At 35.5% G+C, this 15377-nt stretch overlaps 1 protein-coding gene across 2 annotated transcripts in view; it reads right to left on the bottom strand.

Annotated features, from left to right (window-relative positions):
• Positions 1–15377, bottom strand: part of ERC2 (ELKS/RAB6-interacting/CAST family member 2) — a 406178-nt gene that overhangs the window by 221993 nt on the left and 168808 nt on the right. For both annotated transcript variants that reach the window (XM_064723899.1, XM_064723900.1), the window contains one exon: positions 11586–11721. In XM_064723899.1, the coding sequence (XP_064579969.1) occupies positions 11586–11721 (136 nt within the window). The remainder of the gene's footprint in view (positions 1–11585; positions 11722–15377) is intronic.

Genomic DNA, 15377 nt, shown 5'->3' with positions numbered 1-15377 from the left:
CAATCACTACTTGAAACATCTGGTCACCTGTTTTACATTCGAGAACTAGTTTGGGGAACAATAAATTTGAGAGGGAAAAATTAAGAAAACAGATGACAAAACAGAACACAAATTCTATCAGACACACCAGGACCTTCAGAACCTTGCTAGATAACACAGGTTTATACTTGCTTTATCCATATCATAGAGAACAAATGAAGAAATGGTCACTGCATTTATGTTCTTGAAAAATCTTCACATGTCTCTTATCATGTCCTGGCTTCTCCAAGTACCACAGCACAAAAAACAGGGGAATTACAATTTGTGAAACTATGCAGGACAACAATTACATGACACTTTCCCTTTTAATACACATTTTCAGGAGGCAAGATACATTATTTCACTTGACTGTCCACTGGATAATTTGGGTTTTAATTTAACAGGTACTTCTTACACATTTCAATTACAGAATCACACAGTCCCAAATATGCTGAGTTGGAAGGGACCCATAAGTATTGTCCAAACACCTCTTGAACTCGGACAGCCCTGGGGCTGTGACCAGTGCCCTGGGGAGCCTGTTCAGCTCCCAGCCAAGAGCCTTTTTCTAATATCCAACTTCAACCTTCCCTGGCCATTCCCTCACATCCTGTCATTGCCCACCAATACACAATAGACAATACACAAGTTAGCTTATGTTAGCCAGCTAAGCATAGCTTATAATTCATATCCACCACAATAGATTTAGGATACCTTCATCCAGGTATCCATTTAATGTCTTCACAGCAAAGGTTTCAATGCAGGAATCTACTAGGTGATGTTTTATAGGATAGATTTTTAGTATTCTTGTGATGAGCTTACTTCAAACTGAGAAAAAAAGAGACCAAAGAGGAGTTCAAGTTGCTAGTTATCCTGCTTATGACACTAATTATTTTAGTGTTTATCAGTTTCATAAGAAAAAGGTTAACAAAGCCATCATGTATAAAAGATCAAAGCCTATGTTGAAAGCACAAGAGCCAGACAGCAACCTCTGAGCAATCTTTTCTAATGTCTGTATTAAGAGAAATAATTATATTTGCTAGGACTTGGCAGTCAAATGTTCTTATAAAAGAACACCCAGACAGAAAAGCCAATTTTGACAAGCCTTACAGCTGAAGGACTTTCTCACAAATTACAATTCCCATCAACAGATCAGATGTAAATGATGAATGACAATGGACTGTTTCCATTTTTACTTGAGATCTGCTTTCTCAATGACCTTTTAAGTTTATTTTTTGTCTGTACAGGGTTTTTTTAATTATTTTTTCTTCATGTGAGAAATCTTTGTCTGACAAGGCAGTTGCAAAAACTGCATTAACTTTAGTAGAGCCAGGAATTCACCCCATATGCAGGTACACACAAAATTCTTTCTTCAAAATGAAGAGACTATAGCACTCATGTGACACACTATTCCCATTGTTATAATGTCCCTTTGAAGTTTAAAAAAACAAAGAGGAGGAGGGGATCACAAACACCTGGCTTTTATCTCTGAAGGAACTTCTAGATGGCTAAATTATGGTAGTTCTCAATATGACAAAGGTGTGTGACAGCTAAAGAGGAGGTGTAAAATGCTTCTTCCATTATGCCAATATGCAACTGTGAAAAGAAACGTAACTACCTAATGCCAAATAATACTGCTCAATAAAACTTTACTCCACTAAAGAACAAATGAATCAGAAAAAGCGTTTCTAATTCATGTCACTAAAATGTCATAGAAATACAAAGAATAACTCAAAATGTATTTTTTAAAAGAATATATGAAAAAAATCTGTGTTCTGTGCATATTTGTGACTATTCAGATTCAAAGTTAACATTTTTATAGCTTATCTACATTGGACTAATACTTTAAAATAAGTTCATTTTTTCCCTATTTATAATTTTTATAGGTGTCATATGAAAAAAGCTCTAATTGTATTAAAACATTTATTTAGTGAAAAGATTAGTATTCAACAATATCCCAAATCTGTCAAGCTTTCTCCAAGGTGTTTGTAGAGGAATCTTTGTCAGATGCAGAAAGCAAAACAGACTTTCCCAAGGAAAAGGATAAATGGAAAAATATAAACAGAAGTAATGGATCAAAGAAAAGCTTGTTAAGGATCCTAGCTGTAACTTGAAAGAAAAACCTTCTATAAAATTTAATACTGCAGTGTTTGTTTTTGAATTATCTGATTATCTTGACAATTTTGCTTAAAAAGACATCTGCCTCTAAACTGCAAGTATCAGTACTCTACTATTTCTTCATGTGCAGCTATTATTCACCATCCTCTGAGAATCAAGAGATTACTAAATTGCAAAATCACTAATATGGTACGTGGTTTCCCTTGTCTTTCGTATTCTAAACACAAACTTTTGATCTCTCACTGGACTAAAAACTGTATCAACTTCACCTGCACTAAGTACCCCAATCAGTAACAATTCATTAGCAACATTTTTAGTATCATGAGTAAAATATTCAGAGTCAACAGTTCACACAAGTAAAGGGAATATTGGACAGACAAAGTCTGTGCTCCTTAATTGTTCCATCATCCACCTGGGACACTTTGCACACAACCTTTATTTCTTATGCCTCAGTTTCATTCAATATACTACTGACAAGTCTATTCTTCAAGATGCTCTAAGCTCTATTCATAAAGCTTTTTTTGTCAAGTTCGGAAGTTCTTAATTTAATACCAATATTTTTTCTTTTTTTGTTTCTACCTCACAATGATATTTGGCCCTGGATTTTTCTACTGAAAGTGAGATTTTTCATCTCTCACAAAAAACCTTCTCAGAGCAAAGAGGGGGCTACAATAAACAATAATCATTTCCAAGGTAGGACAAGACTATATATGAAGCTGTTCTGCTTTCCTTCTCTTTCCAGTCTGTACACAAGACAGTCTAAAAGTAATAATGTACAAGGCTATTACAGAATACTCATAATGAGAGATAAGTATAAATCTGGCAATAACCAATTAACAATCAATCAAAATAGTTCTACCTAGACTTACTCAGGCAGAACTTTTCTTGCTGACCAAATGTATTAGTACCAGACTTGAAAATTATCCATGGAGAGTGACAAACAGCAGCAGCAGCTCTCACTGATTACTAAGCAGGTAAATTCAAAACCAAATTACAGAACTAGGTAGAAATCTGAGCTTGATGCAGACCACAAGAAGGTTTTTGAAAACTTTTTTATATTTCCATCCAGCCTATCAAGCTTTCAGCAAAAGTGTTATAGCTTGTGGTAAGCTACAAATATAAGGAAGTATATGGAGGGAGTTTGCACAGAAGTTAGGTAATTGGTTGTACTTTTAGAATATATTTACCTTTTTTGGCTCTTTATATACAGGGAAAACAGCTTTCACTATAAATCTATAGGTAACATTTTTAAACAATGCCTAAATTGGAAAATCTGTGCTAATACTAATTGCCATTACACTTCTCTTATATTAGAGGGTTAAACATCCTATATTCATCTTATATTGAAAGCAGCTACACAAATAGGTTCAGACATTTTATTGCAGTTTCACTTTGTAGAATTTCAATCTAAATCATTGCTTTTGTCATTGATTATAATTTATGTCATACAGAGTGTTTAAATACATAATTTAGTAACATATTAGATGAGCTGTAACTCAATGTAAAAGCTAAAAATGAGCTATATGTGGAATGCTATATTGGACAGTCATGTGCTGAAATACTAACATCTAATATAATGAGGTTATTGATGTAGAGTTGACATATAACTTGATTTGCAGATGCCCTACTGACTAACCTTTTGCAACTATATCTCAGTGTAAACCTGTGGTAATTATTGCTGGGTAGGGAGAGTTGGTTTAACTGAACTATTTCTTTTGAAGCATGTGAATGCAATTGCCCCCTGGAGACGACAGGAGTCCTGCATGTGTGAGTTATTACATACTGAGGGGGAGAACAGAAAGTTGTATCACATTAATTTTTTTCTGTTTCCTATTGTTGCAGTTTTGTTTTTTCCAACAACAACATTCCCTTCCAGTGCCTTGCCATACATGCCCTTTTCAACTAACAGACCATATTAAAGCACATAGTAGCAATAACTGATTTAATTTAAACATAAAGTACTTGTCAATAGTTGCAAGTTTCTAAGTAACTGCAAATCAGGAAGTCCAGGTTTTACTCCTGGGTAACTAAAGCCAGGAAATTAACATTACATAGGCAATACTGAAAAACATTAAGTTTCTGACTTAACTGTAGAAACTGAGAAAGTCAGTATCCAGACTGACTGATATGGGATGTCCTACAAGTCTTTGTAATAATGCAAAAAGTGTATTAAAAATTATACATAATATTCTATTATACTGTGTGTTTACACAAAATCCCAAAATTAATAGATTGTGACATTTCTAACAATAAAAATTATGTTCTTTTATACTTACTCATATAAAGGAACACACCAGTCAAAAGAAAGGATACGACAACTGCATAGAACAGTTTTGCTGATAATGCTTTGCCCACTACATTTTTTTTCATATCATATGTGGTTAAATCAACACAGCACAGAACACTGCAGGATTTCTGTCAACCCACTAGTTCTGACATCTCACCAATTATGACAAAGGGAAAAAATGTTAAGAGGCTCTGATTCTAGTAGAAATTGGTCTGCAAGTGAGATTTTCACTTATTGTCTACAGGGACATTTTATAACAGGAGTGGTTTTGGCTTCTGGGGATTACACTGCACAATGAAAACAAATGTCAAAGTAAATCCCCCCAAAAAACCCACTTCTGGTATTGATCCTCAGACCTACCAATCAACCTTCCTGCCCTCTGTACATTCTCAAGTACCATTCTTCATCTGAAACCTTTTAGAAATATTTTCTTCAACATAATCTTAAACTACTGGCTGAAGTTCAACACACGTTTCAGCAACACATATGGAATTTATCCACAGCATAAGAACTTTCACAGGCCAAGGAAAGAAAATTCCTAAATGTCCATCCATGTTTACAATCCGAATTTGTATTTATATTATGTTGGAAATCTAAAGATAAGTATGCTAGCTGTGTCTTCAATACTCTTACATGTGTTTGAGTGGATTATCCTGAGATTTGTAAGCATACATTTCTAATCTGGTAATAATTTTTTAATACATTGTACTACAGCACCACAGCTTGCCTCACTTTTTTCCTATTGCCTATCTCCACTACTACACTTGTGGGGCTTTTATAGATTCATTATCAATGAGTACAGAAAAGACTTTTGTTAAATGTCAATTAAAAATGTATGCTCGGCTCCACAAAAAGAACCACCTCAAAAAATGCAATTCCTGCCTTTTTCCTAGATATTTACTAGGGAAAAAAAAAGGTTCCCTGAATTGTGTGAAGCTCATAATATGCTATATATTTTGCTGAAGTCTGGACATTTTTGAACTTCAAGTTTCTCCTACACTCTACCTTGGCAAAATCCACCTACAATCAGAGAAGCAGAGAATGCTGAAGTACCCATGAACACATCACTGCTGCCCACAATTGTGCCCTTTGCTGAGTTCTCCTCATGTTCTGGTACATAACTCTTGAAGGGTAAAGCTGATACATACATGAACACTAATTTTCTTACAAATTGACTAAACTTCAGTTTAACCTCTCAAATACAAAATATTACAGTCCCCAAAGAAATTGTAGTTTAAAACATATATACAATAAGAGCATACAATACCATAAGCTAGTTTTAAGTCTTTAAAATGAAGAGAATTATGTAGATAAATTAGAAAAACAGGCATAAAATACTGACTTCCACATTTTTTCATATGTTCATACATTAACATAATAGACTATATAGAGAGAACTTAGCCAAAAATATTTCAAAAATTGCTTACTTGCACTTGAAATTAACTCAGTTGTTAAACAGTATTTGTAACAGCTTGAACAAATATACTCATTCAGAAAAGGAAACCAAAAAATTTAGTGCAAAACTTTGGAAAAAAATTGTTGCTTAAATTATTTCTGTATGGGCTGCAATAGTAAAGAAGACATCTATAACACATAATCACAGTCTTGAATCTTAAATGTCAGATGCATCATTACACTTCTGCTTTAATCATAGAAAAGTTTTGGTAAAATTAGGTTTTTAACTCATTACAATCATAATATAAATTAATTCCTATTTTGCATTTTCCCCAAACAAGGCCATGGGTACTTTTAAGGGAGAACTTAGTTCTCACTGTCGCTTACCCCATCTTCTGAATTTATCACTGAACTGGCTCCAACAAACACTTTATACAATGACTGAAGGACTTGGAGCAGCTGACTCTTATGCAGTCTTACCAAAAAAACCAGCTTTTGTTGCAAAAAGTTCATATCTGACAGCAGAAATCTTAGGGAGAAGAAAGATCTTCACTAGCATTGCAGACCATATCTTATCTTCCTCTTGTCTCTGAGTATATTTCAAAAGTCTATCTACAACAGATCTCACCTGTGTATTCTGATTGCTTACATTATTAAGAAAGGAAAATTGAGAGAGGTCACCTCATTCCCTTCATCCTCTGCCCACAATAGAATGAGAGGTACCCAGCAATTCTGCAATTCTCACATCAGAGCTAGACCACAACTTGCAATTCACACAGGCACATCATGGAAGTAACAGGAATGGTGTAAACAGGTAAAATCCTCATCTTATCTCTGTCTGCCCCCTACAAAAATTACCAGCCTTTTAAAGGGAGAAACATACAGAACCCTGAGTGTTGGGAATTTAGCTGCAGGACTTGGAATTAGCCATGGTTTTGTACTTTTCCAGTCCTTAGCAGCTAAATTCCCAACACCTGAGAATTATTAAACACTGAGCATTATTAAAGCTGTCCAGAAAGGTATTGGTCCACCTTAAGACAGATGCTTAAATTAGAATTTACTTCTAATACAATAGCTCATGATTTTAACCTCTTAAAAGGTTGTGTTTTGTCACTGCATATGAATTTCAGTGGTACTAATACAAAGCTGTGTGTTTATGCAATGAATTCTCTCCTGCCTTGTGTCAGCTCCATACACTAATGCCTGTCTGCATAGCAGTCAGGACAGCTTCCTCTGTCTCTGAACTGATTACACTGCTCTGCTCATTTTTGTTTGCAAGACTTCATCTCACTCCCTAGCTTCCTCTTTGTATTTATATTATAGTATCAAAGCTTTTGAGACAATGCAGTAGGAAATACACTGCATTAAGAGAAGTCATAGCAAAGTCATAGTAAAGTCAGATATACCCCTTGTTTAGGCCATGCTGTTTTATAAGACACAGAAGTAACATACAGCAATGTGCAATGTCTTGGGTACATTTTGTATTTTTAGAGCTATTATTGGTAGGATTATACGGTAAAGCACACAGTGACAAATAAAGAAACAAATCCAGGGTTAAGCACTCATGCTGACTAGCTGTGAAACCTCTTGGGAGCTATTTTCAGTGATCAAGACATCACAGATATTCACATGGCAAGAATCCGAAAGCAGTAATATTAACTAGCCAGTTTTTTTATCTCTTTTGACAGGACTTCCTCCTGATCATGTTTTATTCATTACCTAAGACTAAATTTCCAGCCAGTACAGAGCTATTGGAAAACTGGAACTCTTGCCTTGCCTCACTACATCCCATGAAAAAGCATGACTGACAAGCTGAACTCTGCTTAAAAAGTGAGGTATTTACACCTGGAAAATGTACATGTGTACACAATCTGTTCTACAGTACTGCAGGCATACACCATTGATCACGCTGCCTGTATATGATATTTGAAATCAATGAGAACTACACATTGTCTCACTCAAAAACAATTTTGGTACTGAAATATCTCTTTCCGCATGTGGATTTCCAGCCAAAGAAAACCCAAGCTACCTCAAAGAGAATTGTGACAAATTACCCAAACATTTAAAACATAAGGAGAGTCAAGAACTTTGCCAGCAGATGAACTGGAAGAAAAGGGGGAAACACCCAGAAGCTGCAGATCAGGGCAGAATAGGGTATTAAAATTATTAAACCTCTTTTCAGGTTCATCCCTGCACCTTTTTTTGTAACATATATGTATTGGACAGTTTGCATAAAATTTCCACACAGAAGTGTTTCTAGACTTGGATCACTTATTGATATTTTACATCTATGAAAAGCATAATTAGACAAGAGTGTATATTCCATTCCCTTTGAGGCTGTGAGACACATGGGAATATTCTTATTGCACCCTTATTGCTTACTCTTGAGAAACAAGAAGACTTTGTTGCTGTTATTACAGCAGATTTGAAAATCCGAATCAAAACCAAATGCATTTAAGTTCTCAATGTTATGCAAATGTTTCCTTTCCCAATTCTACTGAGGTACCAGTGTTACTGGAAGAAACATGTTCCACACAAGAATCAAGAAAAAAAATTATCTCAGGGAATAAACAAGTCTCACATCTCTAAGGTTTCAAGATCCTGTAGAGACTTGAAGAACTATGCACAGATCTATAACATGGTATCTGTATATTTCTTAGCTCAGTGTTTCTCAAAAAGGCTTATCATTTTTAAGACAGACCAAAAAAAGAGAGAAAAATGAAAGCATGTTAGATACACCATTCTCAAAGAAATTCATGATAAAGTGTTCAAGGACCAGCTCTCCTGCTGTGATGCTTTGTGTAATATATGACCATCATGTCTGGCAAGATTTGCACAGGTCTGCCCTTGATTTGTGTTAGGAAGAAAACAGAAAACCTCATAACTATTCTTCATTCCCAAGAATTAATCTGGCTTCCTGATGTTTCCAATTTTACAGTGATCCAAAGAGCCCCTCAAAACCACACCTGAAGCATCACTCACAATTACAGGTGATAGCTGAGGCAGACGAAAGCAAATTCCCTCCCCAGGCATCCCAGAGCACTCTCCATCGCAGCAGTGGCCCTGGAGTGCTGTGGGATGGGACCACAGAGACTCAGACTTGCCCTGCAAGCACTGACACTGGCACAGGAACCAGCTTTGAGAGGCTTTTACCGGACAAGATTGCTAACAGTGTCACCAATGGTGACACATGGTGCTACAAGCCTCAGGAATGAGCACACACCATTGAAGCTTCCAAGAAACTCCAGCCTTCTGCACAGCCATCAGATACAGCTGGATGGGAACAGCTCCAGCCCCTGTGGGAGCTGCACAGGAAGGGTGGCACTTGATCATCTCAGTGTGCCCTGGGCAGCCCCTGCATGGTCCATACCCACTTTCTTATTTCATCTTTTCCACTGCTTCTGCAAAAGGGACTGAGACTTGGCTGCAGTAAATGTAATTTGACCAGTCTGACTGCTCTTCAATTCTCAGCTGAGCTTATCACAGCCAGCCAACAGCCAGCTTATCACAGCTAGCCAACAAATACAGTCATTACATCAGGCCAGAGAATTTCAGGATACACTTTTCCCCTAACAGCTCAATACATCATTCACAAATGTAACAAGTACACTGTAGACACAAACACTTTGTGTTATAAATGCAGAGTGTTTCCACTAAAAGCAGTAGAAGTTATTAAGAGCAGTAAGAAAAGGTGGCCCAATCCCTACGGTTTACTAAGATGTTAATTAAACTGTTTTTAATTAGCAGATGCATAGTACTCCTAAAATTTTTTTCGAAGTATATGTCACAGCATTTGTCTCCCCAAAAATGCTGCCTCATTTAAATCCTTAGATCACTGCTGTTACTTTTTTACACAAGCAAACTCCATGAAGGAGGAGTTTTCTTAAATCATGAAAAAAATTTCCTTTCTATACCAAGGCTAAGTGATTGGAGCATTAGAATTTGGCTTTTCAACAAGTCAATCACCTGCTTACCAGATTCATATAAGACTTGATGCTCTCACCTAGCATTTGTAATTACCTTACACATATAAAACAAATAAACTGTACCAGTGAAAATACTTTCCTATCAGCAGAATCAAAGTGCATCAGGCATGTAACCTGCACTGCGACTTGACTATTCAATGTCATAGCATTTACTTTATTTGCAAGACTCACTACATTGTTTTTGTAGACCAACAAAACCTTGCAAAATCTTACAATCCCAGGGAAACTCAAGCTTCCATGCACTCTTCAGCACTTAAACACTTCAGTTAAAGAAATGCTTGAGAAGAAATAAGTCAAGGAAATTGGAAATCTTTGAGAAAATACAACTGTTTGTAGCAGCAAACTGATAACAGCAGCTGATTGCCTGTATGGCAGACAAGGCAGGATTATCCCTACCAGCAATCCAGCAGCACAGACAACCAAGGCTCCCTTTCTCCTGCTGTTCTTGCAGCTACAGGGAATGTAATATATTACCTAATATATATATATTACTAAAAGTAATATGCTGAAGGACATAATTTTAAAATACTGACATTTTAAGGCATAGCAACAAGAAATAAATGTTCTTGGTTAGCTGGTTTCCATAAACAGTTCCTAGCGTATAGATGCTTCACAGGAAGTGAATGGAATAGAAGAACTGTACACCAAATAGGTATTTTCTTTCTAAATTCAAGCCATTCAGCCACACCACCTCCATTTGCTAGACCCAATCTCATCTCACGAGTAGAAACCTCCAAATATAGCAGTTACATCAAGGATCCTGAGAATGGCTTCTATTCTCCAGTCATCACCCCACTGTAAGAGATTTCCAAAATACTGAAAAATAAGCTTAATTTGTTCTCTTTACTGAACCACTATAATTACAAGTAGCTGCTCAACACTGAAATTTAATTTTGATATATCATATTGGCAGACCAAACCCTTCACAAGCTTTTATTGCTCTATCCTGTGCAGTGGAATGCATGGTGATGCAATCAGTATGTAATGACCAAGGCTGTAAAGTAAACATAACACCGCACAGATGCATAAATAATGTATCATTTCCTGAACTTGATTCTGACATAAAGCTTCACCAACACAAGCCTAAAGAGATGTGGTGTTAATTTTTCCATTTTGCATATAGGAACACATGAGAAATACAACCATATGAAGCATGAGAGGGTCAAATTCCATCCACTGGAAATTTTCCAGAAACACATTATATTAACCAGATCAAGGCAAAATTGATATTTTGCACTGTAAATTGCCTATAAACACTGGGCATGGAGACATTGATGTTGTCAACAGAAATCAGCACTTCTCTTCGTGGTTTTTCACACTCAGATCTCAGAGAATACTTCTTAAGTCAAGCATCAAATTTGTGGCCTTGAATACAAGTTCCCTGGTATGTAATGTATCACTTAAACAGATCAGCTGAACATTCATCTCTCAACCACCAAACTCCGTAACTTACAAACTGTAGAAATTCTCCAGGAATAAGGCTCAAAGTCTATCTGAAACACAGAAGCTATATACTTGAACCTTTTCTTTCCAACTGTAAGAAAGAACAGTTGCTGATGTACCAACTGTGCAGAGATCCTCACATTCTGTTGGTTCTTTCCTTACCCTAAATAGTAAATATTTAATGGATACAACTGAGGTGAGCAGTGCATCCTCTGGTAGAAAAGGAAGGACCCATCAGCTCTTTGTGGGAACAAATTCATTACACATTCTGGAACACACACACTGGAACAGAAGTGTATTTTCTTAGATAGCTTTAAAAAACAATTGAAAAATACACTCACTTGTAAATGTTGAGAGTTGTCAGTCATATTGTCCTCTCGCCTACGAACTTCTTCCAACAACTGTGCATTCTTCTTTTTCTCCAACTGCTGATTGTGCTTCAGATTGGCAACCTTCTTGTTTTGGTCCTTCATATGTCTAAGAATTGCACACACAATTAGTGTTAATGACTGCAACCACTTCTTTTGCAATAGAGATTAATTCTGTGACTACAACACAGGGCATTGATTCTCCAACAGACAAAAGTTTTCCAAGCATCAGTTGTAACAATAAAACCACATCTTGTTTTCAAGGTGGCATATCAAAACAGCTTTCAATTATAGAGTGGTAGAGCAATTATTTGGGCTGACAAGATTTCCCCCTTTTTATAATTTCCTCACAAAAATACATACATGTTCTGAGATCTATGCAGAAAAATGTTGAAAGAGGAAGATGACCCAACAACCCTTACACGCTCTGCATTCAGGAACAATTTTAATAGGTGCTTCAAGTATTCATTTCAAAGGAAGCAGAAGGTGAAGGTGATTACTAATGTACATTGTGAAATTATATTTTTTAAAACCTGGACTACAAACACAGTGTTTAGGTGGATTAAAGTGTGATGGAGTAGGTCAGGTAATAAATATGCCATGAAGAATAAAGGATGCCTTTACAAATAGTTTTGTACATGACAATAACATTTCTATCATTTTTTTCTAATGGGACTTGCTTCTAAAAAGGATAATCAACAAACCAATGTATGAGCCATTCCTAAGGAAATGAAACAATCTTTGCCACCCTTACATGTTCTCTTTTGTTAAGACTGTATTAATAAGAAAGAATTAATTGTTTCAATTTTAATTATCTTTTATGGTAGATTTTATTAAGTCACCAGAAGCATTTCTGAGACTCAACATACACTTTTTTAAGAAAGAAGGCAAACTAATTTTGTCTGTCAGGTAATGAAAACATATCCTTGCAATAATACTTCCTACCTCCTTGAATTCCTAAATATTTTTTCCAGACTTTCTTAAAATGAAGGAATTTGCTCCCTTTTATCTATAAAAAATAAAAGTCACGTGCAAATTCCTAATGAGATCTACTCACTAATCCTATTGTGGCAAATGAAGAGAATATTATTCAATGCCCAAAAGGATCACTGAAAATCCCTCCTTTGCTTCCACATCAGAAACAGTGAAAAAAGTTATAGAATACATTTCTTGCATGGATTTTGTTATGCTATAGAAACTGGGTCATTCAATATTTTCTTTTATCACTGGTTTCTTTGTCCTACCAGTGTTTTTTTCACTATTTATTAATGATCAAAAATTAACAATTAATTTGCAATCAATAAATACGCCATGGTATTAAAAATTCTTAAAAGACACTTCATATAAAAGTTTATAAGTACAGCACATTAGAGAAAATCCAATCAATTATAACTAAAAAAAAGTACCATAAACTTGCCCAGGAAAAAAAGCATGGACAACTACTTCAAAAATAGATAATCTGCTTGCAGGTCTAAGTGAAAATCAGTTCCTTGTCATGATTCTGTCTCATAATTGTAAGCACAGACTTGCTCAGCATAAAACCAAAATGAATATTGGAAAAAACACACTTCCACAACTTCATATATAAATGCATTTGGCAGAAATTTTGGTGGTGCAATATGGCTTTGTGCTGTTAAAACATAAATCGGTTTCCAATCTCATGTTGAGAAAATGATAAATTCATTTGCATTTAATCTCTATAAGAAGTTCAATATTATGCCAAGGCTAGCTGCTTCTTTCATCACCCATGCCTCACACAACTTCCCATTTCAGCTTCTCTAATACCCCACTGAAAAGCAGAACATGGTAAAGCTGCAAAGGAAAAACATCTGGTGCCTGTGATAGGCAAAATCTTGAAGAGAGGGAAATAAAAGCAAGCTCTGTCATAGACTGTCTTTTTGCCACAACTGGCTACACACCTATGGAAATGAACAGAAAATGCTACTGTTAAAAAGCCCAGCTGAGGAGTTTTCTTCAGGCCTGCATTAAAAGTACTGGGGGAGTTCAATGCAGCAAATAAGTACAAAAACATATTTCCCACCAGCTTTTTTTTTTTTAATAGCAAATATCAAATACAATCCTTGGTTCAGTAGAATTTTTGAGTTGCTTGCTCTGATATGTTTCCATGTGGCTCTACTGTTTCTAAAATGCTTTTGAATAAAGTAGGAGATTAGGATAAGTGAAAAGTATGCATGAGAAATAGAAAAATATTTGGGAACCATACCCAATCAGCATAAAATATATGCCATGACCATAGAGGACATATGATAAAATATTCACATAGCTTACTAGTAACAATGCTGATATGCACAGTTATGTCTCCATTTCTCTAGATCATGTGGAATTAATTTCATTTGTTCTGCTACACTGCTTGAATTTAAAGCTCTAAGACCACAAAATTCATTAGACAAAATAAAATAAAGACTACTGCTTAAGACACATCTTATAAATCTGAAGTGTGCATTTCATGGGTCTGCTCAGTAGAATTCCTCCTACCATCACAAGTTAATAATTTTCTGCTTATGTAGCATTTTCTGATAGTGCAATTGCCTCAGTGCAGGAAGATGAAATGCACAGTTCTCTGATTGTTATACTTCATTTTGAATTTGGGCATCTATTCTCATTTAGTGTTAATTTTATTATTATTTATCTATTCCATTTTAGGTTAATTCTTTAACCTCTGAGCCAGACATCACAGTCATCCCAAGCTAGTTAAAACCCACCACTCTGCTGCACTTGTGATTTTACAAACTTCACAGAACTGGAAGGCCAGGCTACAAACCAGTTCTGAAGCACTCGAGCCCACAGCACACTGAAATAGTGCCAACACTACACCTGGCTTAAAGAAATGATGTTCTGAGCTCATAAACATTTAAGAAACAAAGCAGACTTAAAAAGCAGCAGAGATGACTAACTCTCTGCACAGATGCTTAATCTTGGCCAAACATTAAAAAGCAGGATTGATGACAGTTTTTCAGATAACAAATTTACATTTGTTTGTGTTCCTATGGTTAAAGCCAGTCAGCAACTGTTATAGAATATCTAGCAGCTTAGGAACAGAAAATAATTCAGAGTGAAACTAAACTGTCTTGAAAACAGAGCTAGAATATAAACATACTTTAAATAGTGTAAAATAATTTGAAAAAAAAATTTAAAAAAGGAAATTCTGTTCTGTTCCAGAATTATAAATTAAGGGATGATATCCTAGGCATCTTCTGACTCTTTTGATAATTCAGCATCAGAGATATGAGGATATGCAGTATCCAGCAAACACCCCATGCCACATAAATACAAGATATCCATAATACTGGCAGTTAATAAAGTAGAGATGAACACCAGGAAAAAGAAAAAATTCTAAATAAAATCTTATTTTTTTAGTACATTAGACATTGTCTCACTCCTAAAGAAGAGAAAAAGATAATATAAAGTAATACAAATCTTTTAGAAGCTACCTTACTACTCATTAAGTTTATTAATTTGTTATACCTAGTTTAACTGAATTAGATTACCTAGATTAACATTAGATTGCCATTGATTAACATTGCAAATCTAGATTACCTAGATAAACATTGCTCTTAACTGAATATTCATTCCCCTTAGATATGAAACTCCATTAAAAATCATCCTCTTCTTGAATCTTTCTAACTTGGGATAATTTTTATAATCTTTCTGAATACACAAAATGCTCCACAGTAATCAATTTGCACCTCAACTGGGCACTAGATTTAAAATCAGGTGTCTAAATGACAGCAATGCTAACACCTC

Source organism: Zonotrichia leucophrys, chromosome 12 (genome assembly GCF_028769735.1).
Source record: "Zonotrichia leucophrys gambelii isolate GWCS_2022_RI chromosome 12, RI_Zleu_2.0, whole genome shotgun sequence".
NCBI lineage: Eukaryota > Metazoa > Chordata > Aves > Passeriformes > Passerellidae > Zonotrichia > Zonotrichia leucophrys.
The sequence above is the reverse complement of the archived record's forward strand: the minus strand, read 5'-3'. Positions and strand labels throughout refer to the sequence as shown.